General features: G+C 54.6%; 3 protein-coding genes across 7 annotated transcripts in view; 1 reads left to right on the top strand and 2 right to left on the bottom strand.

The window, feature by feature from the left end:
* Positions 1 to 1,095: 1,095 nt before the first annotated feature.
* LOC6526997 (U1 small nuclear ribonucleoprotein 70 kDa) lies at positions 1,096 to 3,028 on the bottom strand. The gene is made up of 2 exons (XM_002088057.4): positions 2,869 to 3,028; positions 1,096 to 2,786 (listed from the first exon to the last, which is right to left on the bottom strand). Exon 2 carries the CDS (start codon positions 2,738 to 2,740, stop codon positions 1,394 to 1,396), a length of 1,347 nt encoding a protein of 448 aa, XP_002088093.1. The 5' UTR covers positions 2,741 to 2,786; positions 2,869 to 3,028; the 3' UTR covers positions 1,096 to 1,393.
* Positions 3,029 to 3,525: 497 nt separating this feature from the next.
* LOC6526996 lies at positions 3,526 to 4,314 on the top strand. Its single transcript, XM_002088056.3, has one exon. It carries the CDS (start codon positions 3,657 to 3,659, stop codon positions 4,257 to 4,259), a length of 603 nt encoding a protein of 200 aa, XP_002088092.1. The 5' UTR covers positions 3,526 to 3,656; the 3' UTR covers positions 4,260 to 4,314.
* Positions 4,315 to 4,599: 285 nt separating this feature from the next.
* The window catches only part of LOC6526995, a 30,294-nt gene continuing 21,772 nt past the window's right edge, over positions 4,600 to 13,121 (bottom strand). For 4 of the 5 annotated variants that reach the window (XM_039370245.2, XM_039370244.2, XM_039370243.2 and 1 more), the window contains 7 exons: positions 7,800 to 13,118; positions 7,352 to 7,727; positions 7,159 to 7,284; positions 6,920 to 7,015; positions 5,247 to 6,634; positions 5,054 to 5,164; positions 4,600 to 4,987 (listed from right to left, as the gene is read on the bottom strand). In XM_039370245.2, coding sequence (XP_039226179.1) covers positions 4,956 to 4,987; positions 5,054 to 5,164; positions 5,247 to 6,634; positions 6,920 to 7,015; positions 7,159 to 7,284; positions 7,352 to 7,727; positions 7,800 to 13,118 — 7,448 coding nt within the window. In that variant the 3' untranslated portion in view covers positions 4,600 to 4,955. The remainder of the gene's footprint in view (positions 4,988 to 5,053; positions 5,165 to 5,246; positions 6,635 to 6,919; positions 7,016 to 7,158; positions 7,285 to 7,351; positions 7,728 to 7,799; positions 13,119 to 13,121) is intronic. The other variant, XM_039370246.2, reaches the window with a different exon arrangement.

Here is a 13,121-nt window from a genome sequence, read left to right as displayed (position 1 = left end):
TTCTATTTCGTGTAAAAGAATTCTTTTCTTTATTTGATAAAATCTAAAAAGACATTGATCCCTGTCCGCTTTTCTTAATAATGGTGTAATAGAAAAAATGCCTCGCTAGGCGCTACTTTGTTTCCCGTATGTCGCAAGGTACGAAAAGGCAATTGCATGGGTCCTGTCTGCCAAACATTACAAAAATAAAAGACCCCCTCACAATTTTGTCAACGTTCGCAACCCAAAATTGAGGCTACCAAATCGAGAAACCCCAAGAGCTGACCAACCCAACCAATCGTTACCAGTTACCAAAAGCAAACCTTGGTGCAGTTTTCTGTTCTATGCGAGTTTCCGCCGCGGGTTCGTCTTCAGTACGATAAGAAATCAGCTCAACGTACATGAAAAGATCGAAATGGTAAATTGATTACAGACATAATGGATGTGTAGATTGCCACAGACCATCGGAGCAGTTCGCAATGTGTACCAAACAGAGGAATGCTCCCAAACACTCACGGCACACACGGGCGAGCAGCAATTCGTAATCTTACCGGGGCAAACTTACGGAAAGGATTGGGTTTACAAAATTTAGCCCGATTTAACTTACACGCCACCACACAACACACAACAGGCAACCAACCCAGAGCGGAGGAGAGTGGGAAAGAGTATCCGTAGCTGTCTTGATTCTAGAGCGGTCCTAGAACGGTAGACGCATGGATTAGTGAGGTTTTTGCGTTGACCAAATTACCTGATGTGGGCTTGGAATTTAGACTTGGGCATTGGCTACGAATTCTGGCGGAACTAATTTCCGTTTTGGATTACTGTTTGATTAAATACTTATGCTTTTGCTTTCACACTAGTCAGAGTCAGATTTTCAATTGATTGAAAACTGCAAAAAACAGAGAAAATAAAAGGCACGAGTTAGTGCAAGGTCATTGTATTCAAGTTGCGTTTTGTTGTTCAGCTTATGTTAAGTGAGTAAGAAAATCCCAGGAACCACCATGGGATTGTGTACCATAGTACCATAGTATGCGTCTCCGAAAGCGTTCCAGCTCCTGACTCTCCGTATTCCCTTTAACCCCCTTACCAAAGGTGGGGAAACAAACACATGAGGGCTAGTTTTATTTTACTTACTGTTTTCATATTCATTTGTTAAGAGTTACTTATAAATTTAAATGATTTAAGCTACGCACACATTAGTGGATTCTGCGTTTAGCGGTCTGGGTTTCTATAATGTTCTTCTACTTGGCCTTCCTCCAAGTGGTACCTTAAAATTTTCTGTGTGTAAAATGGATAGCTATGGTTAGGCTCTCCAGGATTGCTGTGCCTCAAGTCGAATGAATAAATAGTTGCGACCCACAGACGTCTGACTTTTAGAAATATTAACCTTGACACATCTTGGAGCGCCAAGACTCTACTGACGCCACCAACTCGGGTCGCCGGAGCCCTGCTGACCATTGTCGGGATTGGGATTCGTGCTGGCATTTCCACGCCCCAAAATGGGCGGCGGCGGCACACTGAACATATTGTGATGCGCAGGCGGCGGCCGGTATTTCTCCTCATCCTCGTCGTCGATCTCACGCTTAATGGTCGCGTTCTGGTAGTCAAATGTGGGATAGCCATCGTCGATGGGCTCCTCTTTAATCTTGATGACGTCCATTTCGCGGAAGTCGGGCTTGCGCTCCTTGACATCGCCGCCGGATCCGGTGCCGCGTTCACGATCCCTTCGCTCTCGCTTCCGTTCGCGACGCTCCCTGGAGGATTCTCGTTCGCGAGACTTGGAGCGCTTCTTTTTCTTCTCACGCTCACGATCGCGATCCCGCTCGCGCTCTCTGTCTCGCCGATCGCGGCGGTCGAACTCATCGTACCGCTCCCGGCTGCCCGCTCGTCGTTTTCTGCGCTCGCGGGAACGGCTGCGCGAGCGGCCGCTGCTAGCCACAGCGCCCCGTCCGCGATCTCGTTCACGGTCGCGGCGTTCCCTTGAGCGGGAACGTCGACGTTCCGCACCGAAACCGCGTCCAGCACGGGCATCCAGGCCATTGGAGCCGCCGCCGCGTCCAGGACCCTCGCGATCCTCACGCTCCCGCTCCAGCCGGTAGCGCTCGCGCTCCCTCTCGTTGTCCTCGCGGCCGGAGTGCTTGATGTTGACATCGTTGCCACCGCGACGCGTTCCACCCAGACCGCCGCCCAGCCGTCGGGGCAGCCAGCCCTTGACCGTGCGAGCCCGCTCCACGTCCACCAGGACGCGCTTGCTGTCGATCTTCTTACCGTCGGCGTGCTTGTAGGCGGCATGCATGTCCCGCTCGTGCTCGTACTCGATGAAGGCGTAGCCCTTGGGTTTACCTGATTCCTGGTCGTGGATCAGGACGATCTTCTTGATGGGCCCGTAGAACTCGAACTCACGTCGCAGCTTTGACTCGGAGGTGTCGTAGTTGATGCGGGCAATGAATAGCGTGCGAAACGGGTCCTCCGTGGCGTTTTTGATCTCTGTGGGGTCCCACAGCGCTATCTCCCGCTCCAGCTTGTAGGCCACCTGTTCGGCCTTCTCGCGACGGCGGCGCTCCAGTCGCTCCTGACGCGTCTCCACCGTTTTCGGCAGCGGCGTGTCCTTGGGGTCCTCGAAGTCGGCCATGAACTTGGCCACTCCCAGGTAGCCGCGAGACTTCTTCTCGTGCGGCAACTTGTCCACCGGCGGCATGAACGGGATGGGATCCCGTGCCGCGAACAGCGCCAGCAGATTCGGCGGCAGATATTGGGTCATTTTGGGGTCTTTTTTTTTTGTATTACCTTTTCCTGAAGTTCCTCGTCTGCAGAAGAAAAATGGTTAGTTTGAGGTTATGTTAGAGTTTGTTTACTCCGCAAGGGAAAGTAAACGCTGGTGCAGCTCACCTTAAACGGCCATCCGCTTGGCAAGAATAAATCTAGCGTACTTCGTTCAAGTACCAGCAATATAGTTGAGCCCACACAATTTACTTTTTCGATTTTCTTCACTTTTTCGCCTGGCTTGAGTAGCTAGTGTGACCGCAGCGCGGTCTATGCAGTTCATGGGAGCATTCCGCACAAAATACTAAGAAATGCACCAAAGATACTGCATATATTATAAAATATAAATACCATAAAAATGGTGGGTGTCTCGGGCATGCAAAGGTACTAGAAATACTGGGTTCGTTTCTCGGTTTTATAGCTGTATTTTTTTCCACTCCCATTTAATTTCTGTTTGCTACAGCACTTGCTCCGCTGCTATCTCCATCTCGCTCGCGCTTTTGTAATGCTAGCGGTTAATATTTATTAATAATTCGCAGCACTCGACTATAGCGTACCCTATTGTTTAGATTTAATTTTGTACCTAAAATTAATTTTAAAATCAAATTATTTCCAATGGCCCAAGACATTTCTATAAAATATATCAGCAAATTCATTAAAACTTTCTCGAGGATATAATTCTTAAGCTATTATCAATGGTCAATTATTGATTAAATGTTTTCTAAAATATTTTTTTAGTTTTCGAAATGTGTCTAGGCAATAGTTTTGACAGAAATCACTTATGTTTTCTTTTTAACTCGAATACCCTGAAATTCAACACAGAAAATCAAGCAAAAAACCAAAAGAAAATTCTATTACATTTTTGTTACTTTATTTAAATTTTTAAGTGTAATTAACGTGCATTGAGTGCGATTATGACCAGATTGGAGTGCGTGTTCGTTGCTGGTTTACTCCACGTGATGCAGTTCCTGGCGCTATATTCCAAATGTTCGAATATTCCGAATGTTCCGCAGATACCCTCGCTGATTGTGGGTCTGGCTGCAATGGATCTCATATGGGACAATTGCTTCGTTCCCCGGGCACTTTATGTTATGCCGTCACTGATCAGGCGGATCTACGAAGTGGCAGTGGCATACATGCTCCTGCAGATAGCCGTCCAGGGGTTCTGGAAGACAGTGGAGGAGTTCTGCGTCATACTGATGAGCGTCATAGTACTCGGAACGGGCCTCGTCTCGAAGACCACCTATAGAAACAACGAGAGCTACTGGGTGGGCAGCCTTACTGTACCGCTGTCCCTCCTCATCCTGGCATTCGCCGGCCACGCCACCGACCACTTCCGAGTGTTCCACAATGGCTTCTTCCATGTGCAGCAGAGGGTTGAGCTGCGCTGGAAGGAGACCCTGAGGTATATCACTCGCAATCCGGGCAGGAAGCTGGCCCGCATCGTGCCGATTCTTCAGATGCACAAGGATCTGGCGCGCCGACCGCGTCGTCGAAGGACGACCTTCGTGGGTTAATTCAATCCCAGGGCATTAAAGTGAAATTTCTAATACGCAGGTACTTTCAATTGGATTCGTTTTGTTTTATTTTATACAAGAAAATTTATAAAATTAATTGTCATACATAATAATTAAATTGCTTTTATTAAATTACAAAATAACGACTATATTTGATTTGCTTTTTACAGCACACGCGTATTTGTTCAACAAGCTTGGACAATCTATATTGTATGGTTGGAAAAATCTATCTTTTTATATATATATATATTTATATATATTAGTATATATGTATTGCAATTTGGTACCGCGTGAAGCATGGTAAGTTCGAGTTTCTTGTATAGGTAAATAATACTTAAGATTAAAACAATATTTCATCATTCATTAAATTACGCATAAGTTCGACTTAATTTCATGTAGTTTTTTGCATACCTAAAAAGCACAAATGGGAATTACTATATTATAAGCCATCTCGCGTCTCTGCTCGACTCCTCCTCGTCTCTCCAAGCCTGGCATTAAGCCACGTAATATCCGAGATGGGGACTATAGATGGATGGATCGTAGATGGACCGCAGCTATTACGTTGATTCAATGCAAGGCTCGCCAGTGAGTATTCTTGGGGGGCAGTGGGTATCACTGCTGCATCCCATTCGTTATTTATGACCACATTTTACATTAAAGCAGCTGGTTATCTGTTATCTGTTATTTATCGTTGTTCTACTGCACTTCGCTATCACTATCACTCTTTTCTGCAAAATATACATGTTATATCATCAATATACGGATATATGTGGTCATATATCTGGTGATCTTACCCTTCTTGCCCGTGTAGGCGTGACGTTTCAGTCGGTCGTATAAGTCTTCTTTAGTTCCATAGAGCGAGGCATTGGACCTGGCCAACGTGCTCATCTTGCCGCCATGCAGACCTGTCGAGGATTGGGAATAAACGAGAATTAGGAATGATACTTTATGACTGCAACTCTCTATGTTCCAGATTCTGGTACTTACCATCCTTCATGTACGTTTCGTTGTAGAAGTTGGGCATCTCCCAGCCGTCCTCCTCGTCGTCGTAGTAGTGCGCATAGGTGCTGTGATGGGATGGGGCGATGGACTCCGCGTAGGGCGTGTGGGCGCCGTAGTAGAAGTTCACCTGCGAACCGGTCTGGTCAATCGCAGGCGTTAGCATTTTCTTGGGATCCCGGCGCTTCGTGGAGCGCACGCAGATCATCCAGATAAGCAGGACAATAATGATGATGAAGATCACCGCTCCGGCAATTCCGCCGGCAATGTAGGCGAACTCGGAGCGTTCCGCACAGTGGGGACCCGTGAAGGAGCCCACACAGCGGCAGGAGGGTGTGCCCTTCAAGTCCTTGACACACGCGCCAGAGTTCTCGCAGAAGCCATCGCACACATCCGTGCAGGCCATGCCCGTTCCATTGAATCCTGGCTTGCACTCGCACTTGAAGTCCGACGTCTCCGGCACCATGATGCAGTAGGCATTCACATCGCAGTGCGGCTTGCCCTCGGCAATGTGTTCGCACGGATTGGTGCACTCGCTCTTCGAGGTGGCGCCGGTGATCTTGGTGCTGTGGTTCGGCGGGCACTGCAGACAGGCGGTCTGCTGCGACTCCGACTGATAGAAGCCCTTGCGGCACTCGATGCACATGTTCTGCGTGGCGTTCAGGTACGTACCTGCCGAGCAGACGGGCAGGGTGCACTCCTCCACTGAACTGGCGCCCACCTTGGGCGTGGTCCTGCCCAGCGGACAGGCGGCGCAGGATGGCTGAACGCCCTGCAGGCGGTATGTGCCACGTGGACAGGGCTCGCAGCGTCCATCGGCTCCCAGTTGCTGGCCAGAGCTGCACTCATCGCGACACTCCTTGCGAGACGTGGCCTCCGTGGAGCGTGTCGTCTGGCCCAGGCCGCACAGCTCGCAGCTGAAGGAGCCCTCGTTGGGCTGGTAGAAACCATGGCCGCAGGAGCGGCACAGACCCGTTTCCGCGTCGAAGTACTTGCCGGCTGGGCAGCGCTCCTTGCAGTCGGCCGCGGAGCGTGCTCCAGGTCCGGCAGTCACTCCCGGTCGTCCAGCAATCACCGGGCACTTGCTGCACTGCAGCTGGCCCGCCTCCGACTGGTAGGTGCCGCGCGAGCAGGCGATGCACGTCTTGTTGGCACTGTCGTAGAAGGTGCCAATGGCACAGGGCACACAGTCGGGTATCATCACCACCTGGCCGACGGGACAGGCGTACTCCGAGCCCAGTTCCAGGGAGGCCGGATCCGGCACTGTGTTGGGCAGGATCTCCTGCACGGCGAACTGGTCGTCCTCGAGGATGAGCTTCTCCAGCAGCTGCTTGACACTGGAACGCTCGCCCGTCGACGTGTGCACCACAGGATCACTGAGGATGAATGGAAACATGGTGGATTAGTATTGAATCATAATCGTGGGGTTAAAGAACAAATGTTAAGCTTTAAACTGGGGTTAGCACGCAGACATGCGACATGAGGTTAGACAAGCATAAGGATTAGGTCGATTGGTTTGGTTCGATTGGATGGAGTTTAGTGTTTTTTGGCGGAGACGGTTGTTGGTAGTACTGGGTGCAGATTTGATGCTGGGCAGATCGGGTGCATTGGTCGGATTTGGTTATGCGTGGGGTGAACCAACATGGGAGTGCTAGACATACTTCGCAGCCGGGAAGGCTATCTCCAGGGTGTATGTATCGCCGCCAGTTTGTTGGCGTCCCTGGCGACCCGTCAATGTCAGATCGTCATCCTCATCGCTGCAAATTGGGTTAACGAACACACAAAACACATATAGCATATACACAGTGTACACGGATGATCCTTATGATTCGGATCAGGACATGCTAGACCGGCGTGCGGACCGGCGTGTTGGGATCTTGGCTCACATGCAACTACTTACTTGACCACTGGCAGCTCGGCCTCCATCACATAGACACCGCCATCCTTGGACTGACGACGCACGCGGTTGTTCTGGGCACCTCGATAGTGGTCGCATTTCACATCGATCTGAATGTCCTTGCATTCCCTGCAAATGCCATTAATAATACGAATGAGATATGGGGCAACACATGGAGGAGGCACCATAAACAAACCTTGTTCCCTCAATGGCGTAGGAGCAGAAGTTCCAGTCCCTGTTCAGGCCATTGACCGAGTTGGTCACCTTCTGGCGGAGCACCGCCTGACCAGCCTTGTTGCACAGCACGTCCGATGGGAAGAGCATCTTGATGCGGAACACACGCTGGGCGGGCTTCGATGGCGAGCAGGATGGGTAGACCAATGGCATCGAGGGTTCCCGCGTCGGTCGCCAGAAGCCCTCGGCACCGCAGGTGTAGAACTCGGGCACCTGCTCCGAGAAGCGAAGACCCGTATTACAGGCGATCTCGCACACCTTGAACTGACCACCTGCACCCCAGTCCTTGCACACCTGCGATCCACCAACGGGATCGACCAACGCTGGACAGAACTCGGCTGTGAAATAGATTCAAAGATGTTAAATAAGTATCAAGAAATGCATCATTCCAGATTCCTTTTGGTACTTACTCAGCAGAGAAACCTTAAAGCTGCAGGATGCCGTGTTTCCGGCTGCATCGGATGCAATGTAGGTGATGTCGTAGGTGCCCCACAGCAGCGTAGTTCCAGATCGGTGGCCATTCCGCTCGTAGATCTTGGTCACGCCAATGTTGTCGCTGAAGTGCGGCTCATCCCAGGTGACCACCGCGGATCCGTTCTTGGCAATCACCCACAGATCTCCGGGGCAGTGCTCCACCACTGGTGGCTCCTTGTCCACGACCAGTTGCTGGCAATTGGCGCCCGTGTAGCCCACGGGGCACTTGCGTTGTCCGCATAGTGAGGGCACATTGCGCTCCACTCCGCCGGAAGTCACCTCGTAGCCCGCCCAGTTGAGGATGAGGCCGGGATAGAGAACCGGTTCAGAACGGCAGTCGCGGACCTGCTTCTGAATCTCTGACGTAATGTCGAGTGCTCGGGCCCACACCTGAGCCTTGGTTATTGTGCCCTGGAATCCGGAATCCGAGTAGGCCAGCTCATTGCTCATTGCATATGGTTGTGGCAGTCCCAGCACCGCCCAGAGATATGCGGGCAGAGAGCCACCCGCTCCGTACTCCATCTTGCTGGCAATCAGTCCCTCTGTGATCAGTTGCAGCTGTCCGGAGATGCCGTCCCAGACCACGGCCACATGGTGCCACTGGCCGTCGTTGACGGAGGTGTACTCGCCGAAGCTCAGGAAGGCGTCGGGTTGGTCCTCGAAGAGCGACACCTGAACGCCACTGGAGTGGGCCTGGAGCAGCATACGACGGTGCTGGGTCATGCGGGCGGATTGCACGCCGTATAGGGTGAAGAAGATGCCGCGGTCGTCCTTCTGGGCAAACTGCACCCACATGGCGACGGTCAGGCTGTTCGCCTCGCCCGTGGGGAATGGTACCACCTGGGCGGCGGTGGAACGCGATGGATCGCTGAAGTACAGATCGTAGTCCACTTGGATGGCCTTGCGGCAATCGTCGCCGGTCATGTTGAAGGGACACTGGCAGTAGAAGCCGTTGGTCAGATCCACGCAGGTGGCGCCCGGCGGGCAGGAGTTATCCTTGCAGTCCACGATGTCCTGTTCGCAGTTGCGTCCGGTGAAGCCAGGTGGGCACTGGCAGCTGTAGCCAGCACCATTGTCCACGCAGGTGGCGCCATTCTGGCAGACGTGCTCCTCGCAAGCGTCGTACTCGTACTGGCAACCAATGCCCGAGTAATCCGCCGGGCAACTGCAGTTCAGACCCGAACCGAAGTCCTGGCACTTGCCACCATGCATACAAGGATCGCCGATGCAGCGTTCCGGCGCCGTCTCGCAGTTCTTGCCATCGGTGCCGCTAGGACACACGCAGAAGTAGTCCTGGAACAGGTCAATGCAGCTGGCATCGTTCTGGCAAGGAGCCTGCGCTCCACACGTGGTCACCTGCTGCTCACAGCGCATGCCACTCCAACCCGGCTCGCAACCGCACTCAAAGCCACCGACGCGATCCCGGCAGATGCCATTGTTCAGACACGGCTGCGCCTCGCAGTCATCGATGTCCGTGGCGCACAGTGGTCCCTTGAATCCATCGCGGCACACGCACTCGAACTTGTTGTCCAGGTCGAGGCAGCGTTCCGTGCCCACCGGATTGCAGGGGTCGCTCAGACACTCGTCGATTTCGGCCTCGCAGGAGAGACCCACGTAGCCAGGACGGCACTTGCAGCTGAAGCCATCCAACTGGTCCACACAGGTGGCGCCGTGCTGGCAGGGATTCGAGGCGCAATCGTCGATGGTGTGCTGGCAGTTCTTGCCCGTGTAGCCCGGTTCGCAGTTGCAGCTGAAGCCATCGACCAGGTCGACGCAGGTGCCATCATTGGCACAGGGTCGGTGCTCGCAGTCGTCGATGTTGATGTCGCAGGCAGATCCCGTCCAGCCCGGATGGCAGACGCACTCGTGGTCGAAGAGGCGGTCCACACAGGTGCCATGCTTGCACGGCTCCGACAGGCAGAGATCGATCTTTTGCTCGCACCGCTTGCCGGTGAATCCTGGCGGACAGGCGCACTGGAAGTCATTGACCAGATCCGTGCAGTTGGCGCCCAACAGGCAGGGATTCTCCGAGCAGTCGTTGATGTTTTGCTCGCAATGGATGCCCTCCCATCCCGGCACACACTCGCACTTGTAGCGACCCTGCTCCAAGGCCTGGCAGCTGGCGCCATTGCCGCACGGATTACCATTCGCCGTGCACGGATCGATGGTCACATCGCACTGTTCCCCGGTGTAGCCACTGCGACACAGACAGGTCACGTTCTTGTAGCCCGGCTCGTTCTTGCACATGGCTCTGGCGGGACAGGTGTCGTTGCCACAGTCACTGGTCTCCTCCTGGCAGTTGATGCCCGAGTATCCCGCCGGGCACTCACAGCGATAGCCCTGCGGCAGATCCTTGCACTGGCCACCATTGTAGCACGGCTGCGAGGCGCACTCGTCGATGTCCTGTTCGCAGCGACGACCGGAGAACCCGGCCGGGCAGAAGCACTGGATGTCGTGGCCCATGGGCACACAGAGACCGCCGTGCTGGCAGGCGCCTTCGCCACAGACCACCGGCTTGCACTGCTCGCGTCCCTTGGAGGCGGGTGAATCGGTTCGCATGTTACTCGGACACTCGTTGCAGCTCTGTGCACCCGCGGCTCCCTGATAATGATGCAGCGGGCAGGGCGAGCAGGGCGCCAGTCCGGTGGCCGAGTAGGTGCCCGGCGCACACTTGGCGCGACACAGATCCTTGTTCGAGGCAGCCGGCTGGTAGGTGAAGGTCTGCGCCGCACATGCCTGGCAATCCTTGAAGCCACCGGTGGGCGGCTCGGCGGTGAAGGAGTTACGCGGACACTCCAGGCAGGGCACCAGTCCGGTGGGTGAGTAGGTGCCGTAACCGCAGACGGGTATGCAGTCCGCCTGCGACTTGGTGCCCTCCTCCTTGGTGTAGGTACCGGCCGGGCAGCGCAGGCAGGTGCCCTGGCGGTCACGGTTCTGGTAGTAGCCCCTTGGGCAGTAGGTGCAGCTGTTCTGACCCTCGGACACATACGTGCCGGCGGGACAGTGCAGGCAACGCGGCACATCGCTGGTGTCCATGTTCAGCACCTCGCCCACATTGCAGTTGAAGCCGCGCGAGATCTGCGACTTGAGGGCGCGCAATGGTGGACACTGGTTGCCAATGTTGGCAATGTTCAGCAGGTCATCGATCACGGCACTGGCATAGGGCACACTCAGATCGAAGATCAGGTTCAGCGTGGAGCCGCACAAATCGTACAGCTGTGGCTGACGCACCGCCGGCAGAATGGACAGGATGAAGTCCATCTTGACCACATTCTCCTCCAGCAGCATGGGCACCGACTTCACAAACGTCACGTTCATGTTCACATTCACGGCGGAGCAGCGCTGCGATAGCAACTGGTTCAAGCCGCCGTAGTGCTGGGCCAGCACCTCCTGGTACTGACCCAGACAGGATTGGGCCACCGCTCCGTTGGCGCGGTAGGTGATGGCGGCGGTCACGTGGTAGGCGGCCTGCTCCGTGTTCTCGGACACGCAGTCGGGCACCACGGAGGTGGGACGCCACAGACGGGACGTTTCGCAGGAGAAGGTCTTCAGGGGTTCGCCGTCGGTGAAGCGGAATCCGGGCTTGCAGGTGGCAATGCACTCGATGCCGCGATCGCCGGGCAGGCAATTGATGGCACCATTGGCCGGCGGCTGCAGCTCCCAGTCGACGCAGGGCGAGGCCTTCACAGAGACCTGGAAGTGGCAGGCGGCGCGGTTGTTGTACTTATCCGTAGCCGTGACGGTCACGTTCTCGAAGTTTCCGATCTTGATGGTGGCCGTCTCGGGGCTGAACTGCAGCCTCACCTCTCCGGTGTCGTCGGAGGTCTTGATCCTCTTGCGGGTATCGTTGAAGTTGACCGTATAGCTATCCTGGCGATCCACCAGCTCAATCACATAGCTCTGTGGGCACTGCAGCAGTGGTGGCGTGACATCGGGCACCGTGATGTTGATCTCGCAGATGGCCACATTGCCATCGTAGTCGAAGGCCACGTACTTGACGACCGTATCCTTGAAAATATAGCTGGGCGTGCGGAAGTTCTGTGGCTTGATCTCCAGGCGGGCAATCGATCCGGAGTTGTCCACTGCCGTGGGTTCGGTGAAGTTAACCGGTAGAACTCCGCCGTTCTCATCGCGACGCACCACAATGGGTTGCTGCGGGCAGTTCTGGAAGATCGGTGGTTCGTTGTCCACGCACGGGGAGTAGCCGTAGTCGTAGCCGAGGAGTGGCTCCTGCTTCGGCTCCTCGCAGCCCATCAGCTCGAACTTCAGACAGGCGTTGTCCATGTAGCTCACAATGCCAAGGATCACGAAGCGCGCCTGCACGAACTTGGGCAGCGTGATCATGGCCAGCTCTCCGTAGTTGCCCGGATCCCGCATGGTCAGGTTGAAGTTGGGGAAGTACACAACGTAGTTCTCGCTCTCAGCCTGTTTGTAGAAGAACCGAATCTCCGTGGGCCTGCCCACAATGTCGTTGGTGACCACACCCTTCACCAGAATGGCCTTCACGCGATAGATCTGTCCCAGATCCACGCTCACGTAGGTGAAGGCCTCCTGCTTACCACACCAGCCAGTGGCGGAGTTGAGTCGTATGTTCTTGGCCTCGTAATTGGGTCGCTCCGAGGTGGCATTGATGGCCGAGTCCGGAATCCTGCCCGAACCCAAACCCAATGGCTTGATGACCTTGCACTCCGGCTCGCGTATGCACGTAATGGGTCGCGGATTGATGAGGATGTAGCCAGGACGATTGCATCCAAAGTACACCTCCGAGCTCTGCTCATAGCTGCGGGCAATCTGGCGACCATCGGCCGGTCTTCCAGGATCCTCGCACACTGGTCCCTCGCAGCGCAGATCGCCAAAGTCCCAGATGCCATCAGCTCCACAACGCACCACATTGTCGTGACGACCCGTCTGGCCAGCCAACTTGAAGGTGTTCTGGCAGCCAAAGAAGAAGCTGCTCTGATAGCGCGTGTCCACAAACTGTCCGTACTCCGCGCCGGGCGTGGGCATGGGCGCATAGCAGTCCACCCGGGGACAGGATGGCTGCATACCGGATAGCCAGTAGTCGGGCAGACCAGGCTTGGGATCGTACACGCACTGCCGGAAACCGGAGGAGGCGGTGGCCCTCAGTTGGCGACCCGCCGCTCCGCACGTAATGGTCACATTGTCACGGAAGGGCACCAGCACGGATTCGGGATCGGGCCGGGCCACAGTTAGACCCTCCAGCTTGTCATCGGGCAGGGAAACGCACTTGGCATCTA

This window comes from Drosophila yakuba, chromosome 2L (assembly GCF_016746365.2).
Source record: "Drosophila yakuba strain Tai18E2 chromosome 2L, Prin_Dyak_Tai18E2_2.1, whole genome shotgun sequence".
NCBI classification, from domain to species: Eukaryota; Metazoa; Arthropoda; class Insecta; order Diptera; family Drosophilidae; genus Drosophila; species Drosophila yakuba.
Note: the sequence above shows the minus strand (reverse complement) of the source record. Positions and strands in the feature narration are given on the sequence as shown.